The following is a 13430-nucleotide window of genomic DNA, read 5'->3' as shown; positions in this document are numbered from 1 at the left end:
CTTGTCTACTCTGAGACAAAGTTGTTATACATCTTTAAAGTGCTCTCTCTTGTAAAGCTTTGTATGATACCACAAAAAGGTAGTGGCTCTCTTATTCCTTTCTAAATTTACCTTTGTTTTAATATTCATTCATCTTTCACCCATCTATCCATCAGTATCTACTGAACAACCACTCTGCCATACTGTATTTGGCTCATCCACCTACCGTGCCTGCCTTCTTCTTCAAGTGTAAACTGCCTTGTCCACAGTCCCTTTGGTAGGGAAGCAACCCTGGGTGCTCTTAGCTCTGGGAAGCCATAGAATGAGCCAGAGGTGATCACCTGAGCAAATGGCAACCATCTCTTTGTGGATTGTGATCTGATTTGAAAAGGCAAACTGAGCCAATCAGATTTACTTTCTTAGTAATTTTAACTTAGCAACTCAGGGAGAAGCTGACAATTGGCAGTTGGACTTCAGGAGGAAAGGTGGAGAAGGGGGAACCTCAGTACATAGCAAGGCACCTGGCATGCAACAGGTGCTCAATAACTATCTGTGGAGTGAATGGCTTCCCTGTTTAATGACAATAGTTAGCATTCATGGAGAAGCTACTCTGTGCCAAGGATTGTGCTAAGTACTTTATGGAACTGTAAGTTTCAATCCTCACAACCCTCTGAGATAGTATTATTATATCCCTATTTTACATATGAGGAATGTGAGGCTCAGAGAGGGTAAATAATGTGTCCAAAATCACACTGGGGGAGGTGGGATTCTAATAGACTCCAGAGCCCATGTTTTAACTACTCTGACAACCTGCCTTGGTCAATGTCATTTTGACTAGAACAGGAACCTTTGACAAGAGTGGCAGATGCCCAATAAATACTGTCATCCCAAGTGAGTCACTTTCCAAGGGGGAGAGTAACTGAGTAGGATACCTTCTAGTAATATGACTCCCACAAAAGCAGCCAGGGAGGTAAGCACCACGAGGAGCAGGAAGAAGCCAACAGGAATGGCTGACACGGCAGCAAACACCAGCAAGGTGAGGGTCAGAAAAGGATGCCTGTCCAGGAACTGGCCCACTGGAGACTTCATAAAGGCAACCACCTGTGGGCAAAGGAGACGAGAAGGACTGAATACCATGTCTGAACCCCAGGTTGATGAATTCACCCAAGCTATAGGAAGTATAAGCCAAGGTTATAAAGTTGGAAGGCCCATAGGTAAGAAGTCAACAATAATAATCCTCCCAAGACATGAGTTGCCCCAGCAACAACTTAAGGCAGCTGTGGACAGGGGGCAAGTTTGAGGGCCCGACCCAACCTCAAGTCTTGTGAAAGGAGGAAAGACCCAGGCATGGCTCTGCTGCTTCACACACACCCTCTCAGAAGGCATCCTCAGCATATGTGTGCTCTGATGTAATATATGTACAATTGGCTGCTTACTTCACAGCTGAGGCCACTGAGGCACAGAGAGGTTAAGTCCTAGCTACTTGGCATCACCTGGGAGCTTGTTAGAAATGCAGTATCTTGGGCCCTGACCCAGACCTGCCAAATCAGATTCTGTTTTCTAATGAGATCACCAGGTGATTTGTACACACATTAAAGTTTGAGAAACAGTGGGATGAAATGACTCACCTAGAGTCACACGGCTTCCAAGTGGCAAAATCTAGGCATTCAAAGCTAAATCTTTTCACTTCAGATGTCAGATGTTTGCAATGGCTGCCACTTCATTAGGAGAAAATGTTTTCATGTCATCAACCTGGATACCAGAGTCAGGCCACAGCCTGATGACTACTGCAAGCTTATGCTGTGTTAGTAAGTAGGTTATCTTCCTCCACCAGGCAAAAGGGTTTTGGAGCTGGCTCACTGGAGGGTGGGGCGGGGCTGCTTTAACACAGAGCTGGCCCTAGGCATCCTCACAAGGATGGGCTTCCCCCTCTTCTTAGGGTCCACGCCATCTCTATCCTCAGTGCTGGCATGCTAGTTCCCGTTCCCTTGAAAGCTTCCATCATTCCAGAACTTTTCCCCATCAAAACTGGTCCTTCCTGTGTCTCATTCCTTAGGGCCATGTAGGCCAGCAGGTGAACTGAAGATGTAATTTAAGCTTCAGTGATGGTGGGTGCCACTAACCAAAACACACATTCTCCTAGAAAGAGTTGTTCACCCAAGTGATTCAAATGGAGGAAATTGGGGGCAAGCTGGAAGGCAGGAGGATTTTGGAGCTCAAGTTGATGGTGACAAAGCACAGGACTCACTCTGCTTAACTAGAATAGGCCGTTCCACAAAGCCACCGTTCTCAGTCCTGGGGCTTCAGCATTGACAAACTTCACTTCCGGCCCCAAAATGGCATAACGCCTACTGACTACACTGCCTCCAGCTACTCCTTTCTGACAAAAGCTATCTAAGACTTGGCTGTTCAGCTTCTCTCGCCAGAGGCGACCGTGCCAGGAATCACCTCTGAGCTGGAAATACCCAGCTTGGATACTCTAGGATCAGAACCCAGTGAGATCTTCCCGTTAGGGCAGCTGAAGGTGAGAGAGAGGCAGAGGGGCCACGGGAGTGGGGCTGGATGGTCCTTCGAGCTGTCTCAGGTCTTGATTGCTTTCCAGCTCTAATCCACGTGTATCCTTAGTAAACCTCCAGGGGTCATCTGACAGACTGAACTGCTCTCTCTGATCCTTAAAATCAAGAGACCCAGTAACCACAGTGGTGGGGGAGCAGATGAGGCTGGAACACCAGAATGCCAGGCTTATGACTTTATGCCCAGACTGCCCGGCACAGAAGCCACATGTGGCCACTGAGCACTTGAAATGTGGCTAGCGTGACCGATGAATTGGATTTTTAATCTAATTTAAATTTAAAAACTGATGTTTGATTCAGTCATTGAAAAAATTTTAATTACATTTCAAATAAGGTGGGTATATTTCAAATAAGTTTTTCACTTATCAATTTTATGAAATCTGAATAGAGACCAAGTATTTCCAATGGAAAATCAGCATGTGAATTGAGATGTGCACTGAATGTATTAAAAAAAGAATGTAAAATATCTCATCAATGATTTTTTAATATTGATTACATGTTGAAATTATATTGTTTTGGATATACTGGGTTATATAAAATATATTATTAAAATTGATTTTACATGTTTATTTTTATGTTTTTTAATATGGCTACTAGAAAACTTAAAACTATATATGTGGTTCACATAATATTTCTGTTGAAAAGCGCTCACTCATATTTTACCTAGAAAAAAAACAAGAAGCAAACTGTTGGCATTTGAGCAGGACTGTGATGCAATCAAAGGAATAATTTTAAAAAGATGAACCTGGTGGTCCTGTGCAAGAGGCAATGAGGAAGATTTGCAGGGAAGCCAGCAAGAGATAATGATGGCCAAAACTAGGCTGATGGCAGGGAGGGACGAGGAGGAGGAGGAGGAGATGCAGTATGAAAGTGGAATGACAAAATAAAATTCAACAGAACCAGGAGACAGTTTGGCATGGGGATCCAAGAGGAGAAAAGCAGGAAGGGACTACTTGTAGTCCTTAAGAAATCTAATTTTTTCTTAGCCTCTTCTAAATCTGGGCCCTACAATGAAAAAATAGAAAGTTATTCAGATATGCAGAAAGACCAATTTAAGATGCAGACAATTAAGCCCAGCAATTGTCTTCCCCTAGGGAGGATGGCCCTGCTCGGACCAGTGTGTCTCAGAAGAGGAAGATATGATTCAGGTATGCCTAATAATAATAGAGAACATTCATTAAACACTCAAGTGCCAAGCACTATTTTAAGAGCTTTCAATAAACTTCCTTATTTTTTTCTCTCTACAATGCTACAAGGTAGATAACAAGGCAAAATTTAACATTATTTAAATCCGGGAGTTAGACTATAGCAATTAACTTTTCATTCTCCCAGGCAACAGAGGGTGACACAACGGAAGGATGGAAAGTGGGAGAGCTTATTATTCAGCAACATTTTCCATCGCCATCCTGGAAGCAGACACAGGTTATCCAACCTAGATTTTACAGGCATGGTGCGGTGCTAAATAACCCAGGAATGCCAGGCTGGGACAGACTGGCACCATTATGTTCCAGACTCTGTGCTAAGGCCTTCTCAAACGACATCTGAGATCATCCTCACAACAAAGCTATGAGCCTGGCATTGCTTATTTTAGAGAAGATGAGATGGAGAGTCAATGAGCCCAAGCAACTTGCCCAAGGTCAAACACAGGTGATTTATTTTAAAATGCACACATGAGTATGGGAGGTTCCAAAATAGGGACAACATGGCCAGTGTTTAAGGACATGAAGGCTCCATCTGGAACTATTCAGAAGAGAGGCTAATTCCCTGGTGTTAGAATGCAAAAGGTAATCAGTATCCACTGTCTTTGCTACCAGAGGGGTGGAGGGCAGAGGGGTCAGCATTATTTAAAACCACTGGTAATGACAAGTCCAAGGTGCTGTGCGACAGTTTCTCCCAGATTTTGATCCTTGTGATTCAGGATTAGAATACAGGTGCCAAGGAGGTAATTCAAAAACATCCTTTGTGGAAGGAAAGGGCCAGCATGAGAGCAAAACTATTTTGTCCTAGGTAATCCACACAAAGAGATACCACTGGGAGGGCATCTGCCCAGCCCATGCTCCATCTCTCTTCCCTCCTCTCTGAAAACTGCCCCCTCTCACAGAAGGGGTAGGCCCCTGAAGCCATGTTTACACCAGTGAAATGAAAAGCCCCAGCCCAACTGCCACCTCCCTGGCCACAGGTGACTTGGTCAAGCAGATTCTTGCTCCTAGGAATCAAGCACTCCCAAGACCAGGTCCCATAGAGGATTTCAGCTGGGAGCTGGAGGAGACATGGGGAGTTGAAGGTACCATCCTGGGCGATCATGTCTGCCCATGTGAATGGAAGAGCAAAGGAAGCCAGGCTGCAAAGAGAGGAGAATGACGCTGATACACAAGGAAGGGTTACGATGAGGAACAATATGTCTCAAGAGAGGGCACTGAGAGTTATCTCTGACCCCAGTGACCTGCCAGACCCTGGTTCTAACCCCTCCTGAAGCTCCGCCCTGCTTACTTCCTGCCTTGGCTTCTATGATAGCCTTACATTTCCCAAAAGCCCTGGCAGGTCTCACTGTTTGTTTGTTTGTTTAAGCTATTTGGGACAGGTTTCTGATTCTGTCAGTCTAAAAGTAAGACAATTAAGACTTGACATTCCAGAGGTTTCCTAGAAGAGATGACAGAGCTGTTTCACAAACACTCCATCTGGAAGCCATCTATTCTTATCTGGAACTCAAAGGGTTTATTAACTCTGAGAAAAGGTTATAAATTACTTGGGGGAAAGAAATCATCTAAATATCATAGAAGCAAGGGGATGACTATGTAAATTATGGTATGTCAATCTGAGGGAAGGTTCTACCACCAAGAAAAGCAATTGTTCAGAAGACCTATGCTTTAATATGGAAAAACACCAATATACAATATCAAGCAAAAATAAAAATATAGAACTACATCTGCCACAATTAAAACCACTAGATCTAAAAATTACGTACTAAAGGGGCCTAATAATAATAACAACAACAACAATAATGATAATACCACCACTGGATTTGTTAGTGATGGGTTTACAGGTGATTTCCTTTCCTTTACTGCCAATATTACTCTATTCAGTAAACACAATTAATATAATTAATTCAATTAATAAAATTTAAAAATTTAAAAGAAACTACCTCAGGACTATCTGAAGAACATCAGGGCTTAGCCAACTGATGATCTGTCCCATCATTCTGGGAGTCAACTGCCCTGGAAGTTATCTAGTCTAAATCTATTCCAATGACCATGGCTGAGGATCTAAGGTGAAAAAATAAAGAAATGTCAAGAAGTCAGAGTTCACATGCTTTGAAATGCCTACCTTAGAAGGTAGACACGAATATTAACTAAGTTAAGATATGCCAAGTGCGTAGCACAGTGCTTTGCATATAGTAAGTGCTCAACCAAGGTTAATTAATGTACAGTCAATCCCTATTATTTGCAGATTCCATATTTGTGAATTTGCCTACCCACTAAAACTGATCTGTAATCCCAGAATCAACACTTTGAGTTGCTTTCATGGACGTGCACAAGGCAGTGAAAAACGTGAGCCACCTGACGCACATGTTCCCAGCTGAGGTCAAACTAGGTAACACTCTGCCTTCTTGTTTCAGCTCTCTATACAACTGTCCTTTTCATGGTTTATTTAGTGCCACCTTTTTCTGCATTTTTATGTTTTCTGTTGGTGATTTTGCCATTTAAAATGTGTAGCAGTACTGTCTAGTGTTCCTAAGTATAAGAAGGCTGTGACGTGCCTTATAGAGAAAATACCATACGTGTATTAGATAAACTTCGTTCAGGCAAGAGTTATAGCTGCCTGTATAATACAGGCTGTTGGTCTGGAGTTCAACGTTAATGAATCCATAATATCTACAGAATAAAGGTGCCTTTAAACAAAAAGACACACAAAACAGGTTATGGTTTGATTGGTTGACGAAAATGTTGCCACCAGAAGTTTGCCAGAACCTAATCCTGTACTTCCCGTTTGAGCAATTGTTCAGTACGTGCTAATTCAGTGTTTGAGGTGACTCAACAGAACAGAACTAACACAAATTATATAACGAGAATCAACTAAACATGTAGATGAGTATGAGGACCTTTCTCACGGAGCTAACTTTTAGTAACAAGAGTCTCAGCCTGCTGGCTAGAAAGCTGCTTGTCCAGCCTAAAAATATCTTGCTAAATCCACAAAGAGTGCCAGAGGCATTTGGGGATGAGTTCAGAAAAGATCTCTATAGAGTATATTGCTCTAGACTGCAAAGACTGCTCCTCAAATAGATCCTAGTGGTGTCCAATACAAAAAACAGATCACCAACCAGTTCACTTTGTTACATATACATATGTATTTTATGGGTATATTGCATAGAAAAAAAGCCTAGAAGAACAAACAACAAAATGTTAATAATATTATCGCTGAGAGCTGTTATTTTTTCCCTGAAAAAATGCTGAAAGGCACATAGAAGAAAGCAATAAAGATAAAAGTTCAAGAAAGCAGAATATACTATCTCAAGTCCCATTGCCATTGAATGGCTATTGAGCACTTGTAAAATGGCTAGTTCAAATGGAAATGTGCTGTTAAGTGTAAAATACACACTGGATTTCAAAGACTTGGTACAAAAAAGGATGTAAAACATCTCAGTAACTTTTTTCGTTAATATTTTTTATAATGAATACATGTTGAAATATATTTTAGATAGGTTCAATAAAATACACTATTAAAATCAATTTCACCTGCTTCTTTTTACTTTTTAAATGCGGCTACTAGATAATTTTAAATTACATATGTGGCTTATGTCGTATTTCTATTGAACACTGGATTTCTAGTGGAACACTGGGCTCAAAGTAGACGTTAGCCTCTCATTTTCAGGGTAACAGGTCAAAATTAACAGCAAAACAAAAAAAAGGATGGTATCTGTGGCACAGACTAAGAGTTGCCTCTATTTCCAGCTACAGAATTGCATTTGCTACAAGGGATGATCATAAGACTAAATTTTGGTCTATGAGATGCAACTGGAAGCTTTGTGTGTGTATGACTTCCAGGAAGTCTCCTTAAATTGGAGGTGGTATGCAAGTCTTTCTCTCCCCACATCTTATTGCCTAGAATATGGATACAATGGCTGATACTCTAGCAGTCATCTTGGACAGTTTGAAGGCCACAACTCAGACATGACAAGGTGGTGCATTAGAAAGATTCCTGACCTACCTCCAAATTTCTTCTACTTGAGAGAGAAATAACTTTCTATGGTGTTTAAGCTAGTATTATTTTGGGATCTTCCATTATATGCTCTGATTGGAAACTGACCTTTGAGTTACTCTGGACAGACGCTATCAGCAAAGACACCCTCCTCTGCAGCTCCTGCAAGTCCTTTGAAGTACTCGGGGGCTCTTCTTTCACCATCCTGAAACCCACTTCAGGTCTCTTTAGGGATTAATTCTACCAGTAAGCTCTTCAGTGCAGGGCACAGTCAAATCTCTCATGTCACCTTGTCTCTTGCTGTCACTGGAGGAAATGAAAAGTATCTTAAACCATTAGTGGTCTTCACCCAACTGAACCAACAAGAGAGTCTACTAGCCTCACACACTGATGGTGGGCATGCAGATGGAGGGTAACCTGGCAATATCTATCAAAATTTCAAATTGCACACACCTTAATCCAACAATTTATTTTCCAGGAACTTGAAGGAAATAATCAGTTATATCAAAACATGCCAAAAGGATGTGCGGTGTACCCATTTCTAATACATAAATAGTAAAACAGTGGAAAGAAGCTAACTGTCTACTAATAGGAAATAGGTTAAATAATGATAAGTTCATACAATGGAGTATTGTATAGCCATTAAAATGATGTTGATATTTATTTAGTGAAATAAAAATATATCTATGATGTGAAAACTATAGAATATATATTGTTACATATTTTACGCATATATCCATAATATAAAATACATCTATGTATTTATGTATTTTATGTATATATCCATAGTAAAATAAAAGATCTAGATGGACATATAACAAAATGTTAATGGTATTGTCTCTGAGAGCTTATGTTTATTTTTTTAGCCTGACAAAATTGTGAAAAGAATGTGGAAGAAAGTAAGAAAGCTGAATACACTATTTCAAGGCCTATTGCCTTTTATTTTTTGGCCAGAAAACCTTTCTCAAACAAGTGACAGTGGCCAATACACTAAACAGGTTGGCTCCCAATTACATTGTGCCATAAATTATTCTCTATTTACTTGTAAGTCTCAGCTCCATAACATGAGAGGCACCTGAGGGACAGACTTCGCCACAATTATACCCTGTGACTCAACAGCCTGGAATTTCCAGGAGTGTCCCAATCTCACATAATTATTTATTTTTAATAAAAGTTTTTTGTTAAGTTAGATATCTATCTTTTAAACCCTTTTTTATTTTCATATAAACAAATATAGTTATTTTATATTTCCCAGAAAAACACTGTAGGGCTGGACACAGATATCTTTTCTATTTCTCCCTTATAACTGATCTTCTGACCTATAGCACAAACGCCTAAAAGATTCTGTCACAGTGGACAAAATTAACTGAGAGATGCTCACATTTATTTACCATATGGAACGTCCCCCATACTAACTATGTGAGATGGGAAGAGGTATCTCCTAATATCTATAGGGTCTAGCACCAAATTAAAGCACATTTTAATCTCCCCAGCTAGAGTGTCTCTGCCACAATCCCTTTTGTGAAACAGGAATCCCCTGAACAGGGCAGGACTAAACTCCCATTCCCATACTGTCTCTGAAGCTACAGCTGGCACCGATTTTAATTTGCGATGTTCCCAGCACTCAATTCCCCTAATCGCCAATCTGCAAGGGTCAGAAACAAGCCCAGCTCCCCTTACTGGTCTCCCAGGGCCTTGGAAACCCAAGCGCCACACGGACCGGTTTGGGGAGTCCAATAGGGGCCAGCGTGGGTAAAATGCCAGCGGCCACATCCGTGGAATGCAAACACCGGGCCACCAATCCCCAGACCCCCTAGTCACTCACTCCTCGGAGGGGCCTCCCCAGGCGCTGAGAGGTCTCGGGAGGAGGGAAGACGGCAACCCCTTAACCCGACGCAGCGCACAGTTCCCCGCCTTCTGCCTTCTCCGCGCCTTCCGGGCTGAGCCAGGAGAACACGAGCCAACCCGCCCTTCCCCTTCCACGCCCCCCCACCTCCAAAAGCCCCCGGCTCTTCCACTACCGCCCCTCCCGGGACAAACGGAAACCCTGAGCATTCCAGCCGGGCGGGGAAGGGGTCGCATCTCCGGCTTGAGGCCGGGAACCGCCGGGCGCCTCGGGCCTATCCAGACCTCCCCCTCCCCATCCGGTTCCAGTCTCTCAGCCTTCCTAGACGCGAGAGGGGACAGGCGGCCAGTTTCTTGGGATCCAAGGAGAGGGGAAAAGGGGGGTGGTGCAGGTACAGAGGGGGCTCTGCGCCCGAGGGGGCACCGAGGCTGAGAAATGGGAGCTCGGGGGCGGGGAGTCGAGCACACCGTCGTTAATTTGGGGAGGAGAATCCCACCTGTGGTACTTGGAGTTCCCCTCTCCGCAGTGAGGGGGGAGGGGCCCTCCGTAGAGAAGAGGAACCCGGGAGGGAGGAGGGCACCCATTTTCATTAATCCTAAAGAGGGAGTTTGGAGACTTCCCAACCAGGTTTCCCAAGAAGGGGAAGGGTCCGGGGTGGGATGGGAATGGCAACCCTTTTACCAAATGTAGTAGTAGGTGTAGGGGTGTGTGTGTGTGTGTGTGTGTGTATGGGGGTCTCGCAGGGGCTCTGAGGGATGAGACTCCCCTTATTACCAAACGTCGGGCTGAAGGCTTCGGGCGTGGGACACCGACTAACCTCTCAACCGACCCCCCCCCCCCCGCCCTCCTCCAAAATTTGTCCCGCCCGGCGAGGGGGGGGGGTCTAGCCAGCCGGGTCCCCTGCACCCAAGCTGCCAGCTCTCACCTGGTCCCGGCGGCCGCGCTGCAGGCCGAGCTGAGCGTGCGGGCAGCTGGAGGAGACACGCCCAAGCGGCGGCTCTGGAGCCGGAGCCTGCGGCCTCACTCCACCCCCGCCAGCCGTCTTCCTCCGCCGCGCGGCCCCGCGCCGTCCCTCCCTGTGCCTCCCCTCCCCGTCCCTCCCTGTGCCTCCCCTCCCCGTCCCTCCCTGTGCCTCCCCTCCCCGTCCCTCCCTGTGCCTCCCCTCCCCGTCCCTCCCTGTGCCTCCCCTCCCCGTCCCTCCCTGTGCCTCCCCTCCCCGTCCCTCCCTGTGCCTCCCCTCCCCGTCCCTCCCTGTGCCTCCCCTCCCCGTCCCTCCCTGTGCCTCCCCTCCCCGTCCCTCCCTGTGCCTCCCCTCCCCTCCCCTTCGCTTGGCTCTCCCCGCCTGCAGCTCTCGCAAAGGACGCTGTCTCCCTCAGCTTTTTGGAGCCTCCTGGACGAGCCACGAGTGAGGAGCACGTGAGGAAACCGAGCCTCAGAGAGAGTTGCCCTTCCTACACTCTTGGCTTGGAGCGAGGGCGCCCAGGCCATCTCTGAGACAGGTAGACTGGCAGCTGAGAACGGGTTTTCCCAGGGTCTCAGGGCTTCCGCTGCCTAAATACCCTGAACCAGCTCTTCTGGAAGCATCTGTGGAGCTCAGGACAGACAAGTGATGAGGTACGACCTTGACTGGAAGGTTTTAACCCTGACTTCTCAAACGCAAATATCATGAGCCAGTGAGATCCCTAAAGGTGGGTTCGATTAGTATCTCCATTTTATAAATGAAAAAGTCTAATCCCAAATCCTTCAGTTTCAAGTCAGAGCCAGAACACATGTTCCTTGGCCTGAAATCCAGCCCATACAGCAGGGTTTCTCAAGGGGCAGCGCTATTGACATTTTGGGCAGGAAAATTCTGTGTTGAGCGGGCTGTCCTGTGTATTGTAGGATGTTTAGCAGCATCCCTGGCCTCCAACCACTAGACGCCAGCAGTATTTTCCTTCCCTGCAGACAACCAAAAATGTCCCCAAACATTGGCAGATGTCGCCTGGGGGGCACAGTTGTCTAGGTTGAGAACAACTGCCATACTCGTAAAGACCATGAACTGAGGTCCAACAGTCCTGGACTCTGATCCCAGGTCAGACTCTTACTGTGTGGATGTGTTAACCTCGCTGAGCTTCAGCTTTATCTATAAAATGGAGAGAGGGATAGACTTGAGAATTGGCCTGCTACTGCACAGTTCTCATGCCCTTTCCATCCAGGGACCTTTGTTGATCTATCTATCCAATGTGACTTGTGTCCATAGCCACCTGAAAAATAACTCTTTAGGAAAGAGAAAAGCAATCACAGGGTTGTAGTGAGGACTGGTGCAATAATGGCTGTAAAGAACTTAGCACCTATCGGGAACATAGGAGGAGCTCAAAACTATTTAACGTATTGTGCTTTGTTTTTTTCTGTGTCTTATCATGGTTACTTGGTTTATTTTTTTTGTTTATTTTTATATTGCAGTATAGTTAACATATAACATATTAGCTTCAGCTGTACAACGTAATGATTTGATGTTTGTGTATATTGCAAAATAATCACCACAATAAGCCTAGTTAACATCTGTCACCATACACAGTGACAGAATTTTTTTTCTTGTGACGAGAACTTTTAAGATTTGCTCTCTTAGCAACTTTCAAATATGCGATACAGTTTTATTTTGACGTCTTTCACTGATTTTGCCCACCCACCAATGATGTATTACTTCTACCAACTAATATTTCTAGAAATAATCAGGCTGGTGGATAGAGAAATAAGCTTGGGGATAATAATAATAAGCTAAGGGATCCTGCTCTAACTCCACAAGAGCCAAAGGGGGGAGCTAATGGTGAAGATAGGAGGACATGGACGGAAAAGTGTCCCTAAATTTTTACGTTTCAGGCAGTCCTGTCCGGTTTCATGCCTTTTGTTCAGCTGCAGTGTGATGGGTGCCCCATCCAGGAAAGGGTTGGTTATTGTTTGGGTTTGGAGGGTTTTTTTCTCTAGGACAAAACTGCAACCCTCCTTCCCTGGTGGGTGTTGCTTTGGGAAGCTGAATTGAGGCCTTCACTGGAAATTTTGTTCAAGGGTGCCATCTAGGGGAACCTCTGTGAATCTTCTAGTTCCTTCCACTTGCATTTTTGTAGGGCCAGCCAGATTTTGCTTTTCCTTGTGTGTTGGCTGCCTTCTCTACCACACTATATATTACCCAACGGTGGGAATCTTAGCATCTCTCAGTAGCACAAGGACTTGGCTCTTGCTGACCATTGGATGGGTCAATAAAATAAGTCCCTGGATAAGCAACTGTTTCAAGCCTCAGAAAAGATCTGCCAGAAACACTGGGCTCTGAATTAGAAATGTGTGAAAATTTCCAGCAACAGATTGAGACTCTAAGCTGTTAACAACACAAAGATGGGGATAACCTAGAGCCTAGCTGACCTCTTCTCCCCATATTGCCAGATTTAGCAAATAAAAATACAGGACAACCAGTTCAATTTGAATTTCAGGTGAGCAACAGATAACTTTTTAGTATAAGTATGTCTGGGCATTCTGTGTTTTATCTGGCAACCCTATGTACTTGAAGTTGATTAAGGGATTTGAGGCCTGCATCCTCACTTGGAAATTGCTGAACAGAAGATTAAGTCAGCAAGCAATTCTGGTGCCAGTGAGGTGGCCTGGGGCAGAGGGGAGATGATGGAATTTTCATTCTCTTTGGCAGATATTTTATTTATTTTCTATCTTTCTTCAGACTACATGTAGGCTTTTGGTTAAAGTCATGGAGCAGATTCCATAATCAGGTCAAGTTCTAACTTTGCTGCTGACCTAGCTGAGTGACTATGGGCAAATTACTTAACCTCCCTGTTTCTCAGTTTCCTCAG

General features: G+C 44.5%; 1 protein-coding gene across 10 annotated transcripts in view; it reads right to left on the bottom strand.

Moving 5' to 3' along the window:
- The window catches only part of LDAF1 (lipid droplet assembly factor 1), a 37744-nt gene extending 27084 nt beyond the window's left edge, over positions 1-10660 (bottom strand). For 8 of the 10 annotated variants that reach the window (XR_009703320.1, XR_009703315.1, XR_009703317.1 and 5 more), the window contains exons 1-3: positions 10520-10660; positions 7857-8054; positions 912-1080 (exon numbers count right to left, since the gene is read on the bottom strand). Coding sequence is in view for 3 of the 10 variants with exons in the window: in XM_061208999.1 (XP_061064982.1) it covers positions 912-1080; positions 7857-7952 (265 nt within the window). In the remaining 7 variants the exon portion in view is untranslated. Of the gene's footprint in view, positions 1-911; positions 1081-7856; positions 8055-9573; positions 9675-10090; positions 10114-10519 lie in introns of those variants that run through there. The other 2 variants (XM_061209002.1, XM_061209000.1) reach the window with 2 other exon arrangements.
- Positions 10661-13430: the final 2770 nt, after the last annotated feature.

This window comes from Eubalaena glacialis, chromosome 13 (genome assembly GCF_028564815.1).
Source record: "Eubalaena glacialis isolate mEubGla1 chromosome 13, mEubGla1.1.hap2.+ XY, whole genome shotgun sequence".
NCBI classification, from domain to species: Eukaryota; Metazoa; Chordata; class Mammalia; order Artiodactyla; family Balaenidae; genus Eubalaena; species Eubalaena glacialis.
This window is presented reverse-complemented; position numbering and strand designations above follow the sequence as displayed.